The sequence below is a fragment of the Coregonus lavaretus genome, assembly GCF_964263955.1.
Source record: "Coregonus lavaretus genome assembly, chromosome: 5".
NCBI classification, from domain to species: domain Eukaryota; kingdom Metazoa; phylum Chordata; class Actinopteri; order Salmoniformes; family Salmonidae; genus Coregonus; species Coregonus lavaretus.
Window position 1 is genome coordinate 1308639 of NC_139992.1, and position 16067 is coordinate 1324705.

At 44.8% G+C, this 16067-nt stretch overlaps 2 protein-coding genes across 2 annotated transcripts in view; both read left to right on the forward strand.

The window, feature by feature from the left end:
• Positions 1-4636, forward strand: part of LOC311128777 (MAGUK p55 subfamily member 4-like) — a gene marked incomplete at both ends in the record, with an annotated part of 33294 nt that extends 28658 nt beyond the window's left edge. Inside the window, one exon of the mRNA XM_084161020.1 lies at positions 4451-4636. Within this exon, the coding sequence (XP_084017146.1) occupies positions 4451-4636 (186 nt within the window). The remainder of the gene's footprint in view (positions 1-4450) is intronic.
• Positions 4637-15290: 10654 nt separating this feature from the next.
• tmem237a (transmembrane protein 237a) overlaps positions 15291-16067 on the forward strand; it is a gene marked incomplete at both ends in the record, with an annotated part of 29474 nt that continues 28697 nt past the window's right edge. Inside the window, one exon of the mRNA XM_084161069.1 lies at positions 15291-15324. Coding sequence (XP_084017195.1) covers positions 15291-15324 — 34 coding nt within the window. The remainder of the gene's footprint in view (positions 15325-16067) is intronic.

The following is a 16067-nucleotide window of genomic DNA, read 5'->3' on the forward strand; positions in this document are numbered from 1 at the left end:
TCCCTAATGGCTCTAATCTGATAGTGGTAGTGGGGTGATAGATGTCTCCCTAATGGCTCTAATCTGATAGTGGTAGTGGGGTGGAAGATGTCTCCCTAATGGCTCTAATCTGATAGTGGTAGTGGGGTAATAGATGTCTCCCTAATGGCTCTAATCTGATAGTGGTAGTGGGGTAATAGATGTCTCCCTAATGGCTCTAATCTGATAGTGGTAGTGGGGTAATAGATGTCTCCCTAATGGCTCTAATCTGATAGTGGTAGTGGGGTAATAGATGTCTCCCTAATGGCTCTAATCTGATAGTGGTAGTGGGGTAATAGATGTCTCCCTAATGGCTCTAATCTGATAGTGGTAGTGGGGTAATAGATGTCTCCCTAATGGCTCTAATCTGATAGTGGTAGTGGGGTAATAGATGTCTCCCTAATGGCTCTAATCTGATAGTGGTAGTGGGGTAATAGATGTCTCCCTAATGGCTCTAATCTGATAGTGGTAGTGGGGTAATAGATGTCTCCCTAATGGCTCTAATCTGATAGTGGTAGTGGGGTAATAGATGTCTCCCTAATGGCTCTAATCTGATAGTGGTAGTGGGGTGAATAGATGTCTCCCTAATGGCTCTAATCTGATAGTGGTAGTGGGGTAATAGATGTCTCCCTAATGGCTCTAATCTGATAGTGGTAGTGGGGTAATAGATGTCTCCCTAATGGCTCTAATCTGATAGTGGTAGTGGGGTAATAGATGTCTCCCTAATGGCTCTAATCTGATAGTGGTAGTGGGGTAATAGATGTCTCCCTAATGGCTCTAATCTGATAGTGGTAGTGGGGTAATAGATGTCTCCCTAATGGCTCTAATCTGATAGTGGTAGTGGGGTAATAGATGTCTCCCTAATGGCTCTAATCTGATAGTGGTAGTGGGGTAATAGATGTCTCCCTAATGGCTCTAATCTGATAGTGGTAGTGGGGTAATAGATGTCTCCCTAATGGCTCTAATCTGATAGTGGTAGTGGGGTGGAAGATGTCTCCCTAATGGCTCTAATCTGATAGTGGTAGTGGGGTAATAGATGTCTCCCTAATGGCTCTAATCTGATAGTGGTAGTGGGGTAATAGATGTCTCCCTAATGGCTCTAATCTGATAGTGGTAGTGGGGTGGAAGATGTCTCCCTAATGGCTCTAATCTGATAGTGGTAGTGGGGTAATAGATGTCTCCCTAATGGCTCTAATCTGATAGTGGTAGTGGGGTGGAAGATGTCTCCCTAATGGCTCTAATCTGATAGTGGTAGTGGGGTGGAAGATGTCTCCCTAATGGCTCTAATCTGATAGTGGTAGTGGGGTAATAGATGTCTCCCTAATGGCTCTAATCTGATAGTGGTAGTGGGGTAATAGATGTCTCCCTAATGGCTCTAATCTGATAGTGGTAGTGGGGTGGAAGATGTCTCCCTAATGGCTCTAATCTGATAGTGGTAGTGGGGTAATAGATGTCTCCCTAATGGCTCTAATCTGATAGTGGTAGTGGGGTAATAGATGTCTCCCTAATGGCTCTAATCTGATAGTGGTAGTGGGGTAATAGATGTCTCCCTAATGGCTCTAATCTGATAGTGGTAGTGGGGTAATAGATGTCTCCCTAATGGCTCTAATCTGATAGTGGTAGTGGGGTAATAGATGTCTCCCTAATGGCTCTAATCTGATAGTGGTAGTGGGGTAATAGATGTCTCCCTAATGGCTCTAATCTGATAGTGGTAGTGGGGTAATAGATGTCTCCCTAATGGCTCTAATCTGATAGTGGTAGTGGGGTAATAGATGTCTCCCTAATGGCTCTAATCTGATAGTGGTAGTGGGGTAATAGATGTCTCCCTAATGGCTCTAATCTGATAGTGGTAGTGGGGTAATAGATGTCTCCCTAATGGCTCTAATCTGATAGTGGTAGTGGGGTAATAGATGTCTCCCTAATGGCTCTAATCTGATAGTGGTAGTGGGGTAATAGATGTCTCCCTAATGGCTCTAATCTGATAGTGGTAGTGGGGTGGAAGATGTCTCCCTAATGGCTCTAATCTGATAGTGGTAGTGGGGTGGAAGATGTCTCCCTAATGGCTCTAATCTGATAGTGGTAGTGGGGTAATAGATGTCTCCCTAATGGCTCTAATCTGATAGTGGTAGTGGGGTGGAAGATGTCTCCCTAATGGCTCTAATCTGATAGTGGTAGTGGGGTGGAAGATGTCTCCCTAATGGCTCTAATCTGATAGTGGTAGTGGGGTAATAGATGTCTCCCTAATGGCTCTAATCTGATAGTGGTAGTGGGGTAATAGATGTCTCCCTAATGGCTCTAATCTGATAGTGGTAGTGGGGTAATAGATGTCTCCCTAATGGCTCTAATCTGATAGTGGTAGTGGGGTAATAGATGTCTCCCTAATGGCTCTAATCTGATAGTGGTAGTGGGGTAATAGATGTCTCCCTAATGGCTCTAATCTGATAGTGGTAGTGGGGTAATAGATGTCTCCCTAATGGCTCTAATCTGATAGTGGTAGTGGGGTAATAGATGTCTCCCTAATGGCTCTAATCTGATAGTGGTAGTGGGGTAATAGATGTCTCCCTAATGGCTCTAATCTGATAGTGGTAGTGGGGTGGAAGATGTCTCCCTAATGGCTCTAATCTGATAGTGGTAGTGGGGTAATAGATGTCTCCCTAATGGCTCTAATCTGATAGTGGTAGTGGGGTAATAGATGTCTCCCTAATGGCTCTAATCTGATAGTGGTAGTGGGGTAATAGATGTCTCCCTAATGGCTCTAATCTGATAGTGGTAGTGGGGTAATAGATGTCTCCCTAATGGCTCTAATCTGATAGTGGTAGTGGGGTAATAGATGTCTCCCTAATGGCTCTAATCTGATAGTTGTAGTGGGGTAATAGATGTCTCCCTAATGGCTCTAATCTGATAGTGGTAGTGGGGTAATAGATGTCTCCCTAATGGCTCTAATCTGATAGTGGTAGTGGGGTAATAGATGTCTCCCTAATGGCTCTAATCTGATAGTGGTAGTGGGGTAATAGATGTCTCCCTAATGGCTCTAATCTGATAGTGGTAGTGGGGTGGAAGATGTCTCCCTAATGGCTCTAATCTGATAGTGGTAGTGGGGTAATAGATGTCTCCCTAATGGCTCTAATCTGATAGTGGTAGTGGGGTAATAGATGTCTCCCTAATGGCTCTAATCTGATAGTGGTAGTGGGGTAATAGATGTCTCCCTAATGGCTCTAATCTGATAGTGGTAGTGGGGTAATAGATGTCTCCCTAATGGCTCTAATCTGATAGTGGTAGTGGGGTGGAAGATGTCTCCCTAATGGCTCTAATCTGATAGTGGTAGTGGGGTAATAGATGTCTCCCTAATGGCTCTAATCTGATAGTGGTAGTGGGGTAATAGATGTCTCCCTAATGGCTCTAATCTGATAGTGGTAGTGGGGTAATAGATGTCTCCCTAATGGCTCTAATCTGATAGTGGTAGTGGGGTAATAGATGTCTCCCTAATGGCTCTAATCTGATAGTGGTAGTGGGGTAATAGATGTCTCCCTAATGGCTCTAATCTGATAGTGATAGTGGGGTGGAAGATGTCTCCCTAATGGCTCTAATCTGATAGTGGTAGTGGGGTGGAAGATGTCTCCCTAATGGCTCTAATCTGATAGTGATAGTGGGGTGGAAGATGTCTCCCTAATGGCTCTAATCTGATAGTGGTAGTGGGGTGGAAGATGTCTCCCTTATGGCTCTAATCTGATAGTGGTAGTGGGGTGGTACACATAGACAGACAGACAGACACACAGAAGTCAGCTCAGACCGACAGAAGTCAGCTCAGACCGACAGAAGTCAGCTCAGACCGACAGAAGTCAGCTCAGACAGATCCAGCTCAGAGAGGCCCAGTTTATGAGCTCAATCAGCAGCAGATTTTAATTTAGAACGGAAAATGAATGTGTTTAAGCAACAAATATTAGTGCATCGAATTGTATCGCGTCGAACCGATTCGTTCTCTAATCAAACCAAATCGCATCGTATCATTCCTGTATCGTATCGGAGCACATGTATCTAGATGCGTATCGAATCGTCTTGAAAGGTAATGATGCACATCCCTATTGATACATGTTTACATTTAATTTCTACACTGAGTGTACAAATCATTAAGGACCCCTGCTCTTTCAATGACAGACTCAATATTAGGAAGGTTTTCTGAATGATTTGTACACTCAGTGTATATATTTGATGTAAATAATTATGTTAATGCATTCAAATATACTATACTATACTATACTATACTATACTATACTATACTATACTATACTATACTATACTATACTATACTAACCCGCCTCCTCATATTCTGTCTTGGATAATCAAACTAGTCAGACATGCTTGAGTTCCTCTGTTTTCTAAGGCTCCTCCTCCCCTCCCTGAAGCCCCTCCTTCTCTCATCCCCCCCACCCAGGATGTTGACTTTGAGAAGATGGAGGATGCTGCCAGGTTCATGGAGGAGAAGTATGGTCAGTTCTTCGACAGTGTCATAGTCAACGAGGGGCTGCAGGACGCCTGTATTCAGCTGTTTAATACAATACAGCTGGCTCAGGAAGGACCACAGTGGATACCTGCCACATGGCTCTGTTCTGACGACTAGAGAAAGGAGAGAGGAGGGGAGAAGAGGAGAGGAGGGGAGAGAGGAGGGGAGAGAGGAGGGCAGGAGAGGAGAGGAGGGGAGAGGAGGAGGGTGGAGGAGAGGAGAGGAGGAGAGGAGAGGAGAGGAGAGGAGGGGAGAGGAGAGGAGGAGAGGAGAGGAGAGGAGCAGGGTGGTGGGCAGGAGAGGAGAGGAGAGGAGAGGAGAGGAGAGGAGAGGAGGGGAGGGGAGAGGAGAGGAGAGGAGAGGAGAGGAGAGGAGAGGAGAGGAGAGGAGAGGAGAGGAGAGGAGAGGAGAGGAGAGGAGAGGAGAGGAGAGGAGAGGAGAGGAGAGGAGAGGAGGGGAGAGGAGAGGAGAGGAGAGGAGCAGGGTGGAGGGCAGGAGAGGAGAGGAGAGGAGTATAAAGTAGAGTCCAGTATAGTTAGACGGTGCCTTTATGTACTGTATATTTGTATTGTACCTCAGATGTATGTGACAATAAAACATACAGTTGAAGTCGGAAGTTTACATACACTTAGGTTGGAGTCATTAAAACTAGTTTTTCAACCACTCAACTATAGTTTTGGCAAGTCGGTTAGGACATCTACTTTGTGCATGACACAAGTAATTTTTCCAACAATTGTTTACAGACAGATTATTTCACTTATAATTCACTGTATCACAATTCCAGTGGGTCAGAAGTTTACATACACTAAGTTGACTGTGCCTTTAAACAGCTTGGAAAATTCCAGAAAATTATGTCATGGCTTTAGAGGATTCTGATAGGTTAATTGACATAATTTGAGTCAAATGGAGGTGTACCTGTGGATGTATTTCAAGGCCTACCTTCAAACTCAGTGCCTCTTTGCTTGACATCATGGGAAAATCAAAAGAAATCAGCCAAGACCTCAGAAATAAATTTGTAGACCTCCACAGGTCTGGTTCGTCCTTGGGAGCAATTTCAAAACGCCTGAAGGTACCACGTTCATCTGTACAAACAATAGTACGCAAGTATAAACACCATGGGACCACGCAGCCGTCATACCGTTCAGGAAGGAGACACGTTCTGTCTCCTAGAGATGAACGAAAAGTGCAAATCAATCCCAGAACAACAGCAAAGGACCTTGTGAAGATGCTGGAGGAAACAGGTACAAAAGTATCTATATCCACAGTAAAACAAGTCCTATATCGACATAACCTGAAAGGCCGCTCAGCAAGGAAGAAGCCACTTCTCCAAAACCGCCATAAAAAAGACAGACTACGGTTTGCAACTGCACATGGGGACAAAGATCGTACTTTTTGGAGAAATATCCTCTGGTCTGATGAAACAAAAATAGAACTGTTTGGCCATAATGACCATCGTTATGTTTGGAGGAAAAAGGGGAAGGCTTGCAAGCCGAAGAACACCATCCCAACTGTGAAGCACGGGGGTGGCAGCATCATGCTGTGGGGGTGCTTTGCTGCAGGAGGGACTGGTGCACTTCACAAAATAGATGGCATCATGAGGAAGGAAAATTATGTGGATGTATTGAAGCAACATCTCAAGACATCAGTCAGGAAGTTAAAGCTTGGTCGCAAATGGGTCTTCCAAATGGACAATGACCCCAAGCATACTTCCAAAGTTGTGGCAAAATGGCTTAAGGACAACAAAGTCAAGGTATTGGAGTGGCCATCACAAAGCCCTGACCTCAATCCTATAGAACATTGGTGGGCAGAACTGAAAAAGCATGTGCGAGCAAGGAGGCCTACAAACCTGATTCAGTTACACCAGCTCTGTCAGGAGGAATGGGTCAAAATTCACCCAACTTATTGTGGGAAGCTTGTGAAAGGTTACCCAAAATGTTTGACCCAAGTTAAACAATTTAAAGGCAATGCTACCAAATACTAATTGAGTGTACAGTGGGGAAAAAAAGTATTTAGTCAAGTTGGAGTCAAAGTCCGTGTTGCCCAGCGACAGCCCCAAAACATCACTGCTCTAGAGGAGATCTGCATGGAAGAATGGGCCAAAATACCAGCAACAGTGTGTGAAAACCTTGTGAAGACTTATAGTAAACGTTTGACCTGTGTCTTTGCCAACAAAGGGTATATAACAAAGTATTGAGAAACTTTTGTTATTGACCAAATACTTATTTTCCACCATCATTTACAAATAAAATCATAAAAAATCCTACAATGTGATTTTCTGAAAAAAAAAAATCTCATTTTGTCTGTCATAGTTGACGTGTACCTATGATGAAAATTACAGGCCTCTCTCATCTTTTTAAGTGGGAGAACTTGCACAATTGGTGGCTGACTAAATACTTTTTTCCCCCACTGTGTAGACATCTGGGAATGTGATGAAAGAAAAAAAAGAAAAAAAAAGAAAAGCTGAAATAAATTCTCTCTAATATTATTATGACATTTCACATTCTTAAAATAAATTGGTGATCCTAAATGACCTAAGACAGGGAATTTTTACTAGGATTAAATGTCAGGAATTGTGAAAAACTGAGTTTAAATGTACAGGGCGGGAAAAAAGTATTTGATCCCCTACTGATTTTGTACATTTGCCAACTGACCAAGACATGATCAGTCTATAATTTTAATGGTAGGTTTATTTGAACAGAATAACAACAAAAAATCCAGAAAAACGCATGTCAAAAATGTTATGAATTGATTTGCATTTTAATGAGGGAAATAAGTATTTGACCCCTCTGCAAAACATGACTTAGTACTTGGTGACAAAACCCTAGTTGGCAATCACAGAGTTCAGACGTTTCTTGTAGTTGGCCACCAGGTTTGCACACATCTCAGGAGGGATTTTGTCCCGCTCCTCTTTGCAGATCTTCTCCAAGTCATTAAGGTTTCGAGCCTGACGTTTGGCAACTCGAACTTTCAGCTCCCTCCACAGATTTTCTATGGGATTAAGGACCTTAATGTGCTTCTTCTTGAGCCACTCCTTTGTTGCCTTGGCCGTGTGTTTTGGGTCATTGTCATGCTGGAATACCCATCCACGACCCATTTTCAATGCCCTGGCTGAGGGAAGGAGGTTCTCACCCAAGATTTGACGGTACATGGCCCCGTCCATCGTCCCTTTGATGCGGTGAAGTTGTCCTGTCCCCTTAACAGAAAAACACCCCCAAAGCATAATGTTTCCACCTCCATGTTTGACGGTGGGGATGGTGTTCTTGGGGTCATAGGCAACATTCCTCCTCCTCCAAACACGGCGAGTTGAGTTGATGCCAAAGAGCTCGATTTTGGTCTCATTTGACCACAACACTTTCACCCAGTTCTCCTCTGAATCATTCAGATGTTCATTTGCAAACTTCAGACGGGCCTGTATATGTGCTTTCTTGAGCAGGGGGACCTTGCGGGCGCTGCAGGATTTCAGTCCTTCACGGCGTTGTGTGTTACCAATTGTTTTCTTAGTGACTATGGTCCCAGCTGCCTTGAGATCATTGACAAGATCCTCCCGTGTAGTTCTGGGATGATTCCTCACCATTTCCATGATCATTGCAACTCCACGAGGTAAGATCTTGCATGGAGCCCCAGGCCGAGGGAGATTGACAGTTCTTTTGTGTTTCTTCCATTTGCGAATAATCGCACCAACTGTTGTCACCTTCTCACCAAGCTGCTTGGCGATGGTCTTGTAGCCCATTCCAGCCTTGTGTAGGTCTACAATCTTGTCCCTGACATCCTTGGAGAGCTCTTTGGTCTTGGCCATGGTGAAGAGTTTGGAATCTGATTGATTGATTGCTTCTTTGGACAGGTGTCTTTTATACAGGTAACAAGGTGAGATTAGGAGCACTCCCTTTAAGAGTGTGCTCCTAATCTCAGCTTGTTACCTGTATAAAAGACACCTGGGAGCCAGAAATCTTTCTGATTGAGAGGGGGTCAAATACTTATTTCCCTCATTAAAATGCAAATCAATTTATAACATTTTTGACATGTGTTTTTTGGATTATTTTGTTATTATTCTGTCTCTCACTGTTCAAATAAACATACCGTTACAATTATAGACTGATCATGTATTTTTCAGTGGGCAAACATACAAAATCAGCAGGGGATGAAATACTTTTTTCCCTCACTGTATTTGGCTAAGGTGTATGTAAACATCCGACTTCAACTGTGTATATATATATAGTGTATATATACTTTTTAGTAATGTTATGACATGATTGTGTTATTATGGTTGGTTTAGTTTGGAGTGAGTGCTGAGCAGAGAGGCTGTGTTGTGTCCTCACTGATAGAGATATCTCTTTTAACTCTGTAACCACTGAATCAGTTTAACTCCTGGGGAACTGCTCCTCTGAATCTGTGACTGTCATGGATTCACCAGACTCAATGTGATGTATTTCTCAGACTCAATGTGATGTATTTCTCAGGTGATGTACTGTGTATTTCAAATAAATGTTTATTGGTCGTGTACACATTTTTGCAGATGTTATCTCAGGTGCAGTGAAATGCTTGTGTTTCTAGGTCCAACAGTGCAGTAATACCTAGAAATACAAAACAAAAAAATTATAAATATCAGAACGAGCAATGTCATAATATAAATATATATAATGGTGTGTATAGACAGTATGGACAGTATACAGTGCATAAAAAAAAAAACTGATACCTTATTTACATAAGTATTCAGACAGGTACAAAACAATTCTGCAGCATTGAAGGTCCCCAAGAACACAGTGGCCGCCATCATTCTTAAATGGAAGACGTTTGGAACCACCAAGACTCTTCCTAGAGCTGGCCGCCCGGCCAAACTGAGCAATCGGGGGAGAAGGACCTTGGTCAGGGAGGTGACCAAGAACCCGATGATCACTCTGACAGAGCTAGAGAGTTCCTCTGTGGAGATGGGAGAACCTTCCAGAAGGACAACCATCTCTGCATCACTCCACCAATCAGGCCTTTATGGTAGAGTGGTCAGACGGAAGCCACTCCTCAGTAAAAAGCACATCCCAGCCCGCTTGGAGTTTGCCAAAAGGCACCTAAAGGACTCTCAGACCATGAGAAACAAGATTCTCTGGTCTGATGAAACCAAGATTGAACTCTTCGGCCTGAATGCCAAGCGTCACGTCTGGAAGAAACCAGGCACCATCCCTACGGTGAAGCATGGTGGTGGTAGCATCATGCTGTGGGGATGTTTTTCAGCGGCAGGGACTGGGAGACTAGTCAGGATCGAGGGAAAGCTGAACATAGCAAAGTACAGAGAGATCGTTGATGAAAACCTGCTCCAGAGTGCTCAGGACCTCAGACTGGGGCGAACGTACACCTTCCAACAGGACAACAACCCTAAGCACACAGCCAAAACAACGCAGGAGTTGCTTTGGAACAAGTCTCTGAATGTCCTTGAGTGGCCCAGCCAGAGCCCGGACTTGAACCCGATCGAACATCTCTGGAGAGACCTGAAAATAGCTGTTCAGCTACGCTCCCCATCCATAATATACTCTGAAGGGGTGGATGGTATGCAGCTGCTTGAGTCTGACTGGGACCCCACTTCTTCTTCCTCTTCTCTGGCATCAGTGTTTTGCTGCAGCTCCCCGGGAGGAATAGAGCTGCCTCGGGAAGTTCAAACAAAGGATCTAGGTCAGGGGAGTTGAATCTCTGCTCGGATTTCTGGTGAGTGACCCGCCGATCTAATGTTAAGAAGTTATTTCCGGCTGTAGGTAATAATACAAGAAAAGTTCTGAGCAGGTAGGCTAGGAAATCTAGAAACAAGGCGACCATGTCTGTCAGCGCCATCTTGTATCTTTTATATACTATCAGATATACGGGGATGCGTCCCAAATGGCACCCTATTCCCTTCATGTAGTGCACTACTTTTGATCAGAGCCCTGTGGTGATAGGGTGCGCATTTGGGACGCACTCACATACTGTTTTTATGTTGTGTTTTGTCATAGTACTTGTTTTTGAAGTGACTGACTAGTTTGATGAACCGGAAAACTTGACTCAACTGAGTTTCAGACGTGAGAATGTAACGTACTGCTGTCTTGGGCAGAATAGCTGTGAATGTAGCTTTTATTCGAATTCACGTTTCCTATTTGAGTGTCTTTTTATGTATTGCGTGTACACGTATTGATGTATTCATTAAATGTCATCAGTTGTTGTGATTATGGTTGTGGTGTATTTTTTTATGTAAATGTGGCACAAGACAAAAGTCTGTTGAAACAGAATAAGGGTAATGCAGTCATGGCAGGAGAGACCAGAGGATGGGGATGTCATGTCTGGCTGCTGTTACCAGACAATTCAGACAAGGCAGTCTGTGATTCTCCCCCCTGTATAGTTGCCCTATCCCCCTTTCTCTGTCCAACAATCCCACATGTGACAATGACCACAGGAGTTGGCAACCCAGCACAAACAGATCTGGGACCAGTCTGGCAACCCTTTCTCTGTCGCCAGACCTGCAGTCAGTGTGATCTCTGCCTCACATGCCTCAGCAGTGATCCTCTCCTATGAGTATTTAACCCGGATTACACAGCAGTATCCTCAGCTTTGGCTCAGCGCTGCCCTCCCCCCCACCGACTACTGGCAGACATATTGTCTCCGCCCCAAATGGCACCATATTCGCTGGTCAAAAGTAGCACACTATTTAGGATAAAAGGGTGCCATTTTGGGACGCAGGCATATCCTCAGCCAGGCCCTGAGCCGTGCTAGAATGGGGAGAGAACAGGCGGTAAGTCACAGACGGTAAGTAACAGGCGGTAAGTAACAGGCGGTAAGTCACAGACGGTAAGTCACAGACGGTAAGTCACAGGCGGTAAGTCAAAGGCGCTAAGTCAAAGGCGGTAAGTCAAAGGCGCTAAGTCAAAGGCGGTAAGTCAAAGGCGCTAAGTCAAAGGCGGTAAGTCACAGGCGCTAAGTCACAGACGGTAAGTCACAGGCGCTAAGTCACAGACGGTAAGTCACAGGCGCTAAGTCACAGGCGGTAAGTAACAGGCTGTAAGTCAAAGGCGGTAAGTAACAGGCGGTAAGTCACAGACGGTAAGTCACAGACGGTATGTCACAAGCTGTAAGTAACAGGCAGTAAGTCAAAGGCGCTAAGTCAAAGGCGGTAAGTAACAGGCACTAAGTCAAAGGCGGTAAGTCACAGGCGGTAAGTCACAGGCGGTAAGTAAAAGGCGGTAAGTCACAGGCGGTAAGTAACAGGCGGTAAGTCACAGGCGGTAAGTCACAGGCGGTAAGTCACAGGCGCTAAGTCACAGGCGGTAAGTAACAGGCGGTAAGTCACAGACGGTAAGTCACAGACGGTATGTCACAAGCTGTAAGTAACAGGCAGTAAGTCAAAGGCGCTAAGTCAAAGGCGCTAAGTCAAAGGCGCTAAGTCAAAGGCGGTAAGTCAAAGGCGCTAAGTCACAGGCGCTAAGTCACAGGCGGTAAGTCACAGACGGTAAGTCACAGGCGGTAAGTCACAGACGGTAAGTCACAGGCGGTAAGTCACAGGCTGTAAGTCAAAGGCGGTAAGTAACAGACGGTAAGTCACAGGCGGTAAGTCACAGACGGTAAGTCACAGGCGCTAAGTCACAGGCGGTAAGTAACAGGCTGTAAGTCAAAGGCGGTAAGTCACAGACGGTAAGTCACAGACGGTAAGTCACAGACGGTAAGTCACAAGCTGTAAGTAACATGCAGTAAGTCAAAGGCGCTAAGTCAAAGGCGGTAAGTAACATGCGGTAAGTCACAGGCGGTAAGTCACAGGCGGTAAGTCACAGGCGGTAAGTCACAGGCGGTAAGTAAAAGGCGGTAAGTCACAGGCGGTAAGTCACAGGCGGTAAGTAACAGGTGGTAAGTCACAGGCGGTAAGTCACAGGCGGTAAGTAAAAGGCGGTAAGTCACAGGCGGTAAGTCACAGGCGGTAAGTAACAGGCGGTAAGTCACACACACTTTCTCCTCCCCTTAGAGGCCTGGGCAGCAGGAGGGTCTCATGTTTGTGGTGAATTATTGAACTGGGTTGAATACAGAGACATCAGGTAGCTAGACCTGTTAATAGGCTTTGTTTATTGGTCAATTATGTTAGAGGTATTTTATTTGGTTGCAAGGATCCACAACTGTTGTTGTTTTGTATATGTAAATATCCACTGTCGCATGTTGTGTGTGTATTTTGATCAACATCCCCTGTCATTGATTGAAGTACTGTAACACTTTGTTCTGCAGTTATTAGTCAACCTAACAATTGTAGCCTGCTTCATACACTGTCATATTAAGTTGATTTATTATTGTTATTTTAGTGTTTAATTGGTTACTACTGGTTAGTAGTTCTATTTCCGAGCTGTAGCTCAGCTGGTAGAGCACGGCGCTTGTAACGCCAAGGTAGTGGGTTCGATCCCCCGGGACCACCCATACACACAAAAAAAAAATGTATGCACGCATGACTGTAAGTCGCTTTGGATAAAAGCGTCTGCTAAATGGCATATTATTATTATTATTATTAGTAGTTCTATTCCATGCCCTGGTTAGTAGTTCTATTCCCATGCCCTGGTTAGTAGTTCTATTCCATGCCCTGGTTAGTAGTTCTATTCCATGCCCTGGTTAGTAGTTCAATTCCCATGCCCTGGTTAGTAGTTCTATTCCCATGCCCTGGTTAGTAGTTCGATTCCCATGCCCTGGTTAGTAGTTCTATTCCATGCCCTGGTTAGTAGTTCTATTCCCATGCCCTGGTTAGTAGTTCTATTCCATGCCCTGGTTAGTAGTTCTATTCCCATGCCCTGGTTAGTAGTTCTATTCCCATGCCCTGGTTAGTAGTTCTATTCCCATGCCCTGGTTAGTAGTTCTATTCCATGCCCTGGTTAGTAGTTCTATTCCATGCCCTGGTTAGTAGTTCTATTCCCATGCCCTGGTTAGTAGTTATATTCCATGCCCTGGTTAGTAGTTCTATTCCCATGCCCTGGTTAGTAGTTCTATTCCCATGCCCTGGTTAGTAGTTCTATTCCATGCCCTGGTTAGTAGTTCTATTCCATGCCCTGGTTAGTAGTTATATTCCATACCCTGGTTAGTAGTTATATTCCATGCCCTGGTTAGTAGTTCTATTTCCATGCCCTGGTTAGTAGTTATATTCCCATGCCCTGGTTAGTAGTCCTATTCCATGCCCTGGTTAGTAGTTCTATCCCATGCCCTGGTTAGTAGTCCTATTCCATGCCCTGGTTAGTAGTCCTATTCCATGCCCTGGTTAGTAGTCCTATCCCATGCCCTGGTTAGTAGTTCTATCCCATGCCCTGGTTAGTAGTCCTATCCCATGCCCTGGTTAGTAGTTCTATCCCATGCCCTGGTTAGTAGTCCTATTCCATGCCCTGGTTAGTAGTCCTATTCCATGCCCTGGTTAGTAGTCCTATTCCATGCCCTGGTTAGTAGTCCTATTCCATGCCCTGGTTAGTAGTCCTATTCCATGCCCTGGTTAGTAGTCCTATTCCATGCCCTGGTTAGTAGTCCTAGTCCATGCCCTGGTTAGTAGTCCTATCCCATGCCCTGGTTAGTAGTTCTATCCCATGCCCTGGTTAGTAGTCCTATCCCATGCCCTGGTTAGTAGTTCTATCCCATGCCCTGGTTAGTAGTCCTATTCCATGCCCTGGTTAGTAGTCCTATTCCATGCCCTGGTTAGTAGTCCTATTCCATGCCCTGGTTAGTAGTCCTATTCCATGCCCTGGTTAGTAGTCCTATTCCCATGCCCTGGTTAGTAGTTCTATTCCATGCCCTGGTTAGTAGTTCTATTCCATGCCCTGGTTAGTAGTTCTATCCCATGCCCTGGTTAGTAGTTCTATCCCATGCCCTGGTTAGTAGTTCTATCCCATGCCCTGGTTAGTAGTCCTATTCCATGCCCTGGTTAGTAGTTCTATCCCATGCCCTGGTTAGTAGTTCTATTCCATGCCCTGGTTAGTAGTTCTATTCCATGCCCTGGTTAGTAGTTCTATTCCATGCCCTGGTTAGTAGTTCTATTCCATGCCCTGGTTAGTAGTTCTATTCCCATGCCCTGGTTAGTAGTCCTATTCCATGCCCTGGTTAGTAGTCCTATTCCATGCCCTGGTTAGTAGTTCTATTCCATGCCCTGGTTAGTAGTTATATTCCCATGCCCTGGTTAGTAGTTCTATTCCATGCCCTGGTTAGTAGTCCTATTCCATGCCCTGGTTAGTAGTCCTATCCCATGCCCTGGTTAGTAGTCCTATCGTTATTTATTTACTCCTTGACGAGCACGATCCAAAATGACTGAATTAATACTGTAGATATGTGATTGTGTTGGTGATGTCAGCAAACTATCAGCTGATGTGGTGCCACCCTCGTGGTGCCAGCTGATGTCACCACAGTGTCATCATTAAGCCCTTGTATACGTGAGAAGCAGACTAACCTGCATGGCCTGTTAGGAGAGATAATAGGATTTAGTTCCTATAGACCTAAATGACTCTAATGGGGTAGTGGCCTCTCTCCTCTCTGGACAGCTAGCCAACCGATAGGCTGTCGCAACCTAATCAACTTGCTTACAGCCAACCAATAGGCTGTCCCAACCTAACCAACCTGCTTACAGCCAACCGAAAGGCTATCACAACCAACCTGCTTATCCTCGGGTCAATCTAAGCTGTTTCTGAGAAGAGACAGTCTCATCTCAGTACTAGGAGACGTACCGGTCGGAGAGGGAAGCCAAGAAGTGGTACCGTTTGGATGATTGTAGTGGACTTTTGTTGATTGTATCTGATATTATTGTTGTTGGACTCTTTTCATGTTTGTTGCCGAGCGCAGTCAAGACAGAGCCGGTGAGTAGGTCTGTCTGTCTGTGTTTGTCGTGTTGTCTGTCTTGTGTTGTTACTCTGAAAGACACGTTTCTTTGTTTACCAGACTGTCTATACGACATACTTACTAAATGTACTGTACAAGTCACACATACACTGAGTGGACAACACATTAAGAACACCTGCTCTTTCCATGACAGAGACTGACCAGATGAATCCAGGTGAAAGCTATAATCCCTTATTGATGTCACTTGTTAAATCCTCTTCAAATCAGTGTAGATGAAGGTTAAAGAAGGATTTTTAAGCCTTGAGACATGGATTGTGTATGTGTGCCATTCAGAGGGTGAATGGGCAAGACAAAATATTTAGGTGCCTTTGAACGGGGTATGGTAGTAGGTGCCAGGCGCACCGGTTTGTGTCAAGAACTGCAACGCTGCTGGGTTTTTCACACTCAACAGTTTCCCGTGTGTATCAAGAATGGTCCCACCACGCAAAGGACATCCAGCCAACTTGACACCACTGTGGGAAGCATTGGAGTCAACATGGGCCAGCATCCCTGCGGAACGCTTTCGACACCTTGTAGAGTCCATGCCCCGACGAACTGAGGCTGTTCTGAGGGGGAAAGGGGGTGCAACTCAATATTAGGACGGTGTTCCTAATGTTTTGTCCACTCAGTTGAATACATTTTCTTGCATTTGTTTAGTCTGTTCAGGTGTCTACAAATACCTCATTTACATTTACATTTGAGTCATTTAGCAGACGCTCTT